Here is an 11,419-nt window from a genome sequence, read left to right on the forward strand (position 1 = left end):
CACAAATCAAGAAACAAAAGCACAAGAGAAAATGATGCAGGTTTGCATGAAGTATGAACCATGACTTGATACAAAAACCCTTCAAATGTTTTAGACAACTTAACGCTAGCTTTGCCTAATGGACCCAGAGGTGCAGCCAGCCAAATCCAACGACTCGCATTAATATAATTCATTATTATCTCTTTGGTTTTTATTAGTTAGTTAAACATCTTATTCCACGTACGCAGCCTCTTGCAAATTGCTCTCTGCAGCAAATCTGTGCTTAATGTTGAACCAATCATCAAGCAATCAATGACCTATGGGCAAGCAGTTGAGCAAACGCATGACATCCATGTGGGAGCGTTTTAATCATTTAAAACAGTTATAAGTATTCTACAAAAATTGTGGTTGTGTCCCTCCAAGCTTTTGCACAACAAGAAGACCAATATAAGCATCGGAGATAATGGAGTTTTGGTCAGGCAGAGAGCCAAAAAGCTTGTCTAGAGCAACCCCAGCCAGAAGACTCAGGTCTGATCATGGAGGACAGGCTTACATGATAGCAGTCTTACACTCTGCAGAAACAAAAAAGGGGTAGAAAAAGAAAAGGTTTCTTGTGGGGATCATGGTTTAATACAAGCAGCCTCCATGTTGGCGAGTCTAATAATCAAATACTTTGTAGCCAATCAGTCTCTGCAACTAAAGAAAAAGATGAGAACGATTCACAGGAGCAGCAGCAGAGAGCATGGCATTAAGATTATTGGAAATCTGAACAGCATTATCGAGCAGAAATCCAAGGTTACAAGGATTGTATAGCAAGAATAAGAAATTACACATGGCAATAATGACAATTGAATGGATTAATCTGAAGAGAGCTAAACTTACAGAAGAGTCAAAAACAGTTCTTTGATTGGAGTAGCGGTTTCATTTCAATTCCAACTATGGAAGGATTCTCGTTAACCAAAAATTCAGAACTCCTATCAGGAGAAGCAAAACTGCAAAAATAATGTCATAGGCATTGGACAATCATTGGAATAACCAATGAAGCTTCTTTGAGAATAGCAACTTCATTAGTCAGAATTTCATTTATGCCCAAAAGAACAACCCTTCTTGCTTCAATCATGTTTTATTTCAAGAGGATGAGCTGCAAAATATCCCAATCTTCCATCCCCACTAAGAACTTTTTCAATTTCTTAGGGATTCCTGCTTCACTTTTGCTGTATAAGAGCCTTCTGAACCTTCTTGGACTCCTTGAACCTCACTTGCCTTACAGCATGGTGAGCTGCCATGCTGATTATGTTGATTGACAACGGATCTCTTCAGCAGATGAAAGGGGACCAAGTATTCCTGCAGCCACTAATCACCATTCTCCAAACCTGTGCCAACTTTCCTACGCTCGCTTGCACTTCCTGATGACAAGCCTCTCGCTCTATGCCAAGATTGCCAGCTTCTACTTGTTCTAAGAGGGCCCGACCTTGAATACCTCCGGAAAGATCCAGAAACATCCCTTGTAAACCTCGCTGAAGTACTGAATATATCGGATGCTGATATCACCCTCTCCAGCTCCAGATCCAACACTGTACTGATCCTTTCTTCTGTATCCTGTGTAGATATCTCCTCCTGGCTGAAGCTTCCTGATCCTCTATATTCATTGCCCTCATTGCAGACCAATTTTAAGGCTTGAACTACCTCGCCCATAAATGGACGCTGATCTACTTCAGGCTGAACGCACATTGAAGCAATGGCTGCTACCTTTGCGACTCTATCAAATGGAATGGTGCCAAGAGATGGATCTACGATAGTCTCCAATCCATCCTTACTAGTAAGAAGTGGACGAGCCCATGTCACTAAATTTTCTTGCCCTGGAGGTCGCAGCATGTCCACTGGCTTCCTTCCTGTTAGGAGCTCGAGGAGGACAACACCATAGCTGTAAACATCGCTCTTGACAAGGAGATGCCCCGTCATTGCATATTCTGGAGCTACATAACTTTAAAAAAAAAAAAAAGAGCACATTTTTTTATCATTTACAGCATCACATTGAGTTATAAGCAAAAAGATAATAATTATAGTTTAGAGTTATATACCCGAAAGTTCCCATGACGCGTGTTGAAATGTGCCCATTTCCCTCATCTAGAGCTGTTCTGGCCAGGCCAAAATCAGACACTTTGGGAGTGAGGTCGTCTTCCAACAAGATGTTGCTGGCTTTGAAATCACGATGTATGACACGAGGGCTTGAATCTTCATGCAGATATGCTAGACCTCGAGCAGCACCAAGCGCAATCTTCAGCCTGGCATTCCAATCAAGTGGAGCACTTTGCTTGTCTGCTCCTGTGTAGAAAACACAGTTCAAATCATTTCTTAAAAGCAGCTTGAAATTAATACAAGGAACATAATTAAAACAGCATGATGCAACTAATGTATAAATTTTCATCAACCTAAGCCTGAACTAGTAAACTCTGTACCGGCAAAAAGGCCGAAGATTAAGCCACAAAGCAAACTTTATGATGTTTAAACAACTCAAGAGACTGAGTAACTGGAAGCATTTAGACAGTGACGTAGTCAACAATGGAGTTGCTGGTCGAAATAAATGTGCATTATGGATGGTATTTCATGAATTGACTGAATTGTTAAGCAAAAATATGCAGAGCCAAGTAACGTTCAGGGACTAGTACCAGTACTTACCATAAAGATGAGATTCCACGCTACCATTTGGAACAAGTTCATAGACCAGACAGCGGATATGCTCCTCTGTGCATATACCAATCAACTTTACCAAGTTTCTGTGATGCAAGCGGCTCAGCATCTCAACCTCGGCCAAGAATTCTCGGCTACCCTGCTGATCATCTCTCTTGAGCACCTTGATGGCCACTCTTCTTGTATCTTCAAGAGTACCTTCATACACGCGTCCGAAACCACCTTCACCAATAATTCTTGAATCATTAAATTTGCTTGTAGCTCTTTCCATCTCAGCTAGGCTGAATGTTTTTGCTGATCCTGCACATGTTGCAATGCTAGAGTTGAAGGATGCTGAGGCAGAACCGGGCCTACTTCCAGGTCTTGTAGGTACACCCCCTGCAACTTTTTTGACACATCAAAAAGGAGATATTACACTATAAAAATTACACATTGGGGGGAAAAATCTTCTAATTCCTCAAAAAGGAGTTCTTAAAGGATCAAACCAAGGTTCACAATATCAGTTTCAGTACCCGTACTGGCACCATATTGGTATAGTGTTGGATGGGTTGGTTTGGTGGTCCTCTAGGTACACCACCCATATAGAGTACCATTTTGGTACAGGTATGGTACAGTTTGCCCCATACGGGATGGTAGACACTGGTATGGTGAACCTTAAAACAAGCAAAACAAGAGTTCCTCCCCCTACTTCAAATGTGAGCTATGCAAACTTCTCTCATATTATCAAACAACACATGAAAGGCTAAGTTTTATTGTTTGAAAGAAGAAAAAAAAGTGCACCTACAGATTTGTCCTTTCCAACGGCAACCATGGTCTATACTAGATGCTAAAAATGAATTTATGCTTTTCACATTAATCAAAGGTGCTTTTAGAAACTCCTTTTATTAACATGAGCGAGACCATTTTTCTGAATCTGGGGATACACCAGGAGCCGTATAAATATTCCATGTTGAACTTTTTATTCTATTATTACCAGTTATCAAGTTGCTAAAGTTTGTACATACAAAATAAACTGGATTAGTAAGTGGAACATAATAATGACTAGAACAATGTTATTTAGATTTGAAGATGTGTCAGTTTATTATGGTCCTTCCTAATAAATTCTGAAAAAATCACAATCAGACAAATATAATAGGAATACCTGATGCCTTTGAAAATGGAGGTAGTGACATCTGTGGGGTTATTATTGGCAAATGAGAAAGTTCTCTATGTTTCAACAAGAAAACCCATGCCGCTCCAGCACATAATACCAATGCTATAACAGCTGAAAGAACTATGATAGCTATCACAGTGCCATTTTGTTTTTGCTTTTGCTTTCTGACATCAGCTGCAAGAGGATGTATCGTCCTATTATTGTCATTACCATAAGCCCCATTATCACTTCCAGGTGCCATAGGTGGTGATGGAGGAAGCCCTGCATATATAATATTTTTAAAAAAAATCAAGACAAATCGAGCAAGACAGGAGTCAAAGTGTGCACTACCAGAAACAAACTTTCAACAGAATATCAATATGATTTCTCTCCATGCATCATGTAAGTAATGGATGCTTTGAACTCTTAAACTTCCATTTAACTGGCCATGTCCATGACATTTCATTAGCCAAAACATCATATCAATGAGAGATCCTAAACCTCCATGCTTTTCCAATTCATCAACAAAACAGCATGTTACCTTTTCTGTATTCTAAATAAAAGGGTACCATAGCAAGGGATCCACACCTAATCACAGTACGGATCAGCAATATATCTGTTCAAGACTTCTTCTATCAAATGCAAACTCCGAAATGCCTCAGTTTGTGAGGCTCTAGGTCAAGGTTTGCCATCTCAATACTGGACCATGCCGGTACAATGTTGGTATACTTGGTATATAGGGGTTGGTTCAGCGTACTAGACTAGTTGGTTCAGCGTACTAGACTAGTTGGTTCAGCGTACACGCCGGTATGAGGCCATACGTGCCGGTATGAGGACATATGGCGTATCAATAAAACAAACCTTGCTCCAGGTCATTCTTCTTAACATCTCTCACTCTCAATACTGTAACTGATCCCATCATAAATAAAAAAAACTCCACCTAGTTTAGTTCATGTTTTGAGAGAGAGAAGCAAACCTTTTCAATGGTGGGAGTTTATTTTTCAAAATAACATTAATAAATTCGGGAATCATAACCATCCATACTACCTCTGACATCCATCACACATGCCACACTCCAAAGTGCCTCATTGTCTGAAAGACACCAATTCATGAGGCTCCACCACCCCATAGCTATTACTATATCAGACATATAAACCTTGTGTAGTTCGATTCTTGCCCTTACAAGAGAAGCGTGCCTTGCAAAACTAGGAGTTTATATATCGAAATATATGATAATAACATATGCTTAATCATGCCTCTTACATGCATCACACATGCCAAGGATGTTATAAGAATAACACATTCTTAGATCCTATCTTTTTTTAAGATGCTAACAGTCAGTATTTTGGGCCAGTTAGTGGATGGTTCAAATCACCCATCAAAAACAATAATGGAAGAAATAAGGGGCTACTCCATCTTACACTATGCACTTTGCATGGGCAACATAAAAAATGCATTGACTAACATGAGGAATATCACTGAAACAATTATTCTAACCTGGATAGATAACATATAATACATCATAATCCCCAAAAAATGAGGGGTTTATGAAAACCTGCTTGTCCCAGAACTTCTCATAGACTGAAAATGCTGTAGTGCTATCGAATTTGCCTCCGAGAGGCACCAGGTCAATGAGCACAATAGTTTTGTCATATTCCTCAGTCGTAGCATTTGCTCCCATGATGCGGACCTGACTTTGTTTCATGAAAACCCCAGATGCAATTTCTTGGGCAAGCTCAGAGACTAAAGGGAAGAATGTGAATAGTGCAATGCTTAGACGAAGTCCAACTCTTATCGGCATCACACAAGCACATGATGATCCTGGAGGGCTACTTGTAAAAGGCTCTGGGCAAGATAACGGGGTTGTACAGTCTGCAGACAAACCAAATAAATAGTGATTGTAATTGTATATTCAGCTAGACTTGGAGAATCTTAGAACAATGCAATGGGAATATCACAGAATTTGACAACAACATATTGATAAAATAATGATACTCCATACCTACCTTGATTAGGTGGTGGAGGTGGTAATGAATGGAAAGGTTGAAGTTGTGATGCCCTTGGCTTTCCAGAGGCAGACGCAGAAGGAGAAAGTACAGGAGATTGAATAGGCCCTGTAGGAATGAGCACAATCAAAAACCAATGACGACTAGTATTATGAAAAAGGAGAAACATGTGTCAGAACAAGAGTGACAATTAAAAGCACTTAAATACACGTTTATTTTGGGTAGATGGGAACATTAGTGATGGGGAAGGCGTAGGGTTCCTTCATTACCTGCTGAATGAAAAGGAACTTGGGAAACTGAAGGGCCTGAAGAAAAAGAAAGCGGGTCAAGAGTTAAAGAAATAATATACCTGTATAATCTATATGTTATTTAATAAGGTTCCAACCTTGAAGATAAGGTGGTGGAGCATGATGCTCTCGACTATGCTTTGGGAGTACTGTTGGAGAATGTGAAGGAGCTGGAGAAAACACCTGCCTCTTATTAAAACTCAATGAGGGGTCAATGTAACATTTTCAGGTATATTATTCCAACCTGGATTACGGGATTGTGGAGAAGGAGCAGATGCAGGGCTTCCAGTTCTTTGCCTAGCCGTTGGCTGGTGAAATGAAACTACAGGTGCTGGTGCAGGGCTGTGAAATATTCTTTGTACTGGAGGTTGGGGATGTGAAGCGAAAGGAGAATGTACTGGATATGAGGGTCTACCAGACTCATGTGGAGCAGGGCTTATAACAGGAAAAGAGCCTGTAGAATAGATTAGACATTGGATTAGTATTTCTAATTTCTCATTCAAGCATTCGAACATTTTTCATGGAGGATATAAGTACCTTTTGTGTGCGAATAATTTTTGGGGGATAAAGGACTGGATATATCTTTTGGTGGTGCAGGAACTGGCATGCTATATCTCCCATAGTTGGCAGGAGGTGTGGCGGGTGCTGGAGAAACTGCACATCATATGTTGCCATAAATGCACGATAAGCACATAAAGATCAGTCACGGAATTAGTATGTTTATCATTTCAACATTCTTCACTAAGAAGAGTACTTTTTGGATGTGCATGCTTTATAGGGGATGAATGTCTAGGCGGTGGAGGTGGTAATGAATGGAAAGGTTGAAGCTGTGGTGCTCGTGGCTTTCCTGAGGCAGATGTCGAAGGAGAAAGTACAGGAGATTGAACAGGCCCTGTAGGAATGAGCATGATCAAAAACCAATAACAAGTAGTATTATAAGGAAGGAGAAACATGTATTAGAATAAGAGTAGCAATTAGATGCACTTTAGTGGAAATTTATTTTGAGTAGATGGTAACATTATTGATGGGGAAGGTGTAAGTCTATATGTTATTTAGTAAGGTTACAACCTTGAATATAGGGTAGTGGAGCATGATGCTCTCGATTATGCTTTGGGAGTACTGCTGGAGGATTTGAAGAAGCTGGAAAAAACACCTGCCTGTTATTAAAACTCAATGAGGGGTCAATATAATATTTTCAAGTATATTATTCCTACCTGGATTACGGGATTGTGGAGGAGCAGATGAAGGGCTTCCGGTTCTTTGCCTACCTATCGGCTGGCGAAATGAAACTACAGGTGCTGGTGCAGGGCTGCGAAATATTCTTTGTATTGGAGGTTGGGGATGTGAAGCGAAAGGAGAATGTACTGAATATGAGGGTCTACCAGCCTCATGTGGAGCAGGGCTTATAACAGGAAAAGAGCCTGTAGAAAAGAATAGACATTGGATTAGTGTTTATAATTTCCCATTCAAACATTTTTCATGGAGAATATAAGTACCTTTTGTGTGCGAATAATTTTTGGGGATTAAAGGACTGGATATATCTTTTGGTGGTGCAGGAACTGGCATGCCATATCTCCCATAGTTGGCAGGAGGTGTCGCGGGTGCTGGAGAAACAGCAGGCTCTGCACATCATATGTTGCCATAAATGCACTATAAGCACATAAAGATCAGTCACGGAATTGGTATGTTTATCATTTCAACATTTGTCACTAAGAAGAATACTTTTTGGATGTGCATGGTTTTTAGGGGATGAATGTCTAGGCGGTGGAGGTGGTAATGAATGGAAAGGTTGAAGTTGTGGTGCCCGTGGCTTTCCTGAGGTAGATGCCAAAGGAGAAAGTACAGGAGATTGGACAGGCCCTGTAGGAATGAGCATGATCAAAAACCAATAACAAGTAGTATTATAAGAAAGGAGAAACATGTATTAGAATAAGAGTAGCAATCAGATGCACTTAAGTATAAATTTATTTTGAGTAGATGGGTACATTATTGACAGGAAAGGTGTTAGTCTATATGTTATTTAATAAGGTTACAACCTTGGATATAGGGTAGTGGAGCATGATGCTCTCTATTATGCTTTGGGAGTACTGCTGGAGGATTTGAAGAAGCTGGAAAAAACACCTGTCTCTTATTAAAACTCAATGAGGGATCAATATAACATTTTCAGGTATATTATTCCAACCTGGATTACGGGATTGTGGAGAAGGAGCAGATGCAGGGCTTCCGGTTCTTTGCCTAGTTGTCAGCTGGCGAAATGAAACTACAGGTGCTGGTGCAGTGCTGTGAAATATTCTTTGCACTGGAGGTTGGGGATGTGAAGCGAAAGGAGAATCTATTGAATATGAGGGTCTACCAGCCTCATGTGGAGCAGGGCTTATAACAGGAAAAGAGCCTGTAGAAAAGATTAGACATTGGATTAGTATTTATAACTTCTCATTCAAACATTTTCATGGAGGATATAAGTACCATTTTTGTGCGAATAATTTTGGGGGGATAAAGGGCTGGATATATCTTTTGGCGGTACAGGAACTGGCATGCCATATCTCCCATAGTTAGCAGGAGGTGTGGTGGGTGCTGGAGAAACAGCAGGCCCTGCACATCATATGTTGCCATAAATGCACTATCAGCGTGTAAAGATCAATCACAGAATCAGTATGTTTATCATTTCAACATTCTTCACTAAGGAGAAAAGTACTTTTTGGATGTGAATAGTTTACAGGGGACAAATGTCTAGAAAATTCCTTTGGAGGTGCAGCAACCGGCATGCCATGCCCATTCTGAGGGGTTCCAGGAGAAGTAATTGATGTAGGAGAAATAGTAGACACTGAACATCATAGAATGTGCACGATCAATACATAAAAGATCCATCATGACAGTGGTCCTCTTCTTCTGACATCTTGTTTTTCACTGAGAAGAAGAATACCTTTGGGGAGTGAATGATTTACAGGGGACAAATGGCTGGATGATTCTGTTGACGGTGCAGCAACTGGCCTGTCATACCTATTCCCACGGTTGGCTGGAGAAGTGATTGATGTTGGAGAAATAGTAGGCCCTGCACGAGAAGTGATTGATGTTGGAGAAATAGTAGGCCCTGCACATCATATTTTGCCATAAGTGCAAAATGAATCTAAAGAACATCAGTCATGGACTTTGTCTGTTTCACTCTCATTCCAATATCTTTCACTAAAGGGAAGAATGAATACCTTTTGGATGTGAATAATTTACGGGAGATAAATGGCTGGATGATTCTGTTGGAGTTGCAGCAACTGGCATGCCATGCCTGTTCTCATGGTTGGCCGGAGAAGTGATTGAAGTCGGAGAAATGGCAGGCCCTGTACATCATAAATCGCCACAAATGCGCAATGAATGTAAGGAAGATAAGTCATGGGCCTAGTCTGTTTAATTTTCTCATTCCAATATGTTTCACTAAAAAGAAGAAGGAATACCTTTTGGATGTGAATAGTTTACAGGGTATAAATTGCTGGATGAATCTGTTGGAGGTACAGCAACCGGCATGCGATACCTATTTCCATGATTAGCAGGAGAAGTGATTGATGTTGGAGAAACAGCAGGCACTGGACATCATATATTGCCGCAAATGAATATAGAGAAGATCAGTCATGGATTTAGTCTGTTTAGCTATCTCATTCCAGTATCTTTCGCTAAAAAGAAGAATGGATACCTTTTGTATGTGAATAAGTTAGAGGGGATAAATGCCTAGTTGATTCCTTTGGGGTGTAGCAACTGGCATGCTGTATCCATGCCCATGGATGGTAGGAAAAGTAATTGATGTTGGAGAAACAGCAGGTCCTACACAAAATATATTGCCACAAATGCATGATCAACTTCAAAAAGACCAGACTTGGAATTAGTCACTTATATTTCAGATCCAGTATTTTTCTGCTAAGGAGAAAAATACCTTCAGGGAATGGATATGGCACATCATTTGCTGGTGTCAAATGATTGGATAATTCCTTTGGTGGTGCAGCAGTAGGTGTGCCATATCCATTCCCATGAATGACAGGAAAAGAAATTGATTTGGGAGGAACATCTTGCCCTGCACATCATTCGTCACCATAAATGCATGATCAACTAAACTTAAAAGAACTATAAGCCACGTAACAGTCCAAGTTAACATGATACATTAAGCAAGAAATCCTGAAGGACCACTGAGATGCCAACAGAACATAGGTCATCTGGCTGGCTGGTTGGCTGGGAGGAGGAGGAGGAAGAAGAGAGTGTAAAACAGCTAAAATGCTTACACTTGAAATTTGTAGTAGGAGGATAGTAGGTGATTCAAGTGGAAATTTTCTTGGAGATAGTGAAACTTGTGCAGTAACATATATATCAGATTCATAAAAAATTGTCATTCATTGGCAACCAAGTGAATGTGTTATTAATTAGCCTTACCTTGTGTATGTGGTACTGGAACTGGAGAATTACTATTGGTTGCTTTTTCATGAACCCCAGCCTCAGGCACTCCCATTCCAGCATGTGATAGTGGAGGGCTCATATAGGATGGAGAAGGATCATGATCTGTAGAATGTAATTAAAAATCTGAATTCACTAATTCCGAGAACATTGTGGGAATAATTTATTGATGGAAATTTACCTTCCCAAACCGAAAAAGTTGGTGATATACCTTGTATAGATGGAGATATTATTACTGGTCCGTGTTTCGTAGTTACATGTTCAGGTGGAGCACTAGGCTGCATGAATGGTATCACTGCTGGGGTGGAAGGTGGTAAAACCTCAGGCGAAGGTGGCAAAACCTCAGGCTTAGGTGGCATTATCACTGGGGGATGCAAGACAGCTCCTAGTATATAAGATTAACAGTTTAGCAAATTGTTTCAAGGAGAAACTCAATACATGATGAGTACAACAAGGCTACCTTCAGGGACCATTATTTGACTATGTGCATATTCACTTTGTGATTTTGGAAGATATGCAGGAGTAGGTCCTTTCTCTTTGACATGTACAAGTGCAGGCGATATGTCTGAAGGGAATAGATGAAACCCAGCATGAGAACAAAAGCACTTATATCCAATGTTATTATGTGGGAACTCAAATCAACTCAATCATAAATTTTAACCTGTACTTGGTGGTTCAAGCTGTGAAGGAATGGATGGAGCCAGCATGCTTGAGAGCTGAAGCTTCGTGTCCATGTCATTGGGTGGAGGCCCAGATGTTGCTGATAGCAGTGTTCTGTGAGCCCATGGATGTACATGTGATGGTTTTGGTAGTTGCTGTACAAAATTTGAAATTGGACCTATAAAAGAAGTGTTAGTGTAAGCTCATAGCCATGCCGTGAAGGTAGACTAAAG

At 40.4% G+C, this 11,419-nt stretch overlaps 1 protein-coding gene across 14 annotated transcripts; it reads right to left on the reverse strand.

The window, feature by feature from the left end:
• Nucleotides 1-697: 697 nt before the first annotated feature.
• LOC103711161 (receptor-like serine/threonine-protein kinase ALE2) lies at nt 698-10,862 on the reverse strand. 14 transcript variants are annotated; one of them, XM_039125333.1, is made up of 25 exons: nt 10,738-10,862; nt 10,506-10,631; nt 9,778-9,905; nt 9,542-9,670; nt 9,299-9,427; nt 9,019-9,147; nt 8,791-8,919; nt 8,562-8,687; nt 8,278-8,487; nt 8,132-8,203; nt 7,818-7,955; nt 7,592-7,717; nt 7,310-7,516; nt 7,164-7,235; nt 6,850-6,987; nt 6,633-6,749; nt 6,340-6,549; nt 6,194-6,265; nt 6,078-6,113; nt 5,809-5,916; nt 5,300-5,674; nt 3,812-4,084; nt 2,659-3,054; nt 2,061-2,304; nt 698-1,963 (listed from the first exon to the last, which is right to left on the reverse strand). In XM_039125333.1, exons 4-25 carry the CDS (start codon nt 9,609-9,611, stop codon nt 1,333-1,335), a joined length of 4,008 nt encoding a protein of 1,335 aa, XP_038981261.1. In that variant the 5' UTR covers nt 9,612-9,670; nt 9,778-9,905; nt 10,506-10,631; nt 10,738-10,862; the 3' UTR covers nt 698-1,332. The 14 variants fall into 14 exon arrangements, with proteins under 14 accessions (XP_038981261.1, XP_038981259.1, XP_038981260.1 ...); XM_039125331.1 differs by having other exon boundaries at nt 2,659-3,048; nt 9,019-9,186; XM_039125332.1 differs by having other exon boundaries at nt 2,061-2,298; nt 9,019-9,186.
• Nucleotides 10,863-11,419: the final 557 nt, after the last annotated feature.

Source organism: Phoenix dactylifera, chromosome 4 (assembly GCF_009389715.1).
Source record: "Phoenix dactylifera cultivar Barhee BC4 chromosome 4, palm_55x_up_171113_PBpolish2nd_filt_p, whole genome shotgun sequence".
Lineage (NCBI taxonomy): Eukaryota > Viridiplantae > Streptophyta > Magnoliopsida > Arecales > Arecaceae > Phoenix > Phoenix dactylifera.

Coding starts and splice junctions, on each gene's coding strand:
- LOC103711161 (XM_008797202.4), bottom strand. CDS start 9,611: ATGCCGGTTGCTGTACCTCCAACAGATTCATCCAGCAATTTATACCCT. Junction 8,204..8,277: donor TCCACAATCCCGTAATCCAG/GTTGGAATAATA, acceptor TGTTTTTTCCAG/CTTCTTCAAATCCTCCAGCA. Junction 6,750..6,849: donor AAAGCATGCACATCCAAAAA/GTACTCTTCTTA, acceptor TATGATGTGCAG/TTTCTCCAGCACCCGCCACA.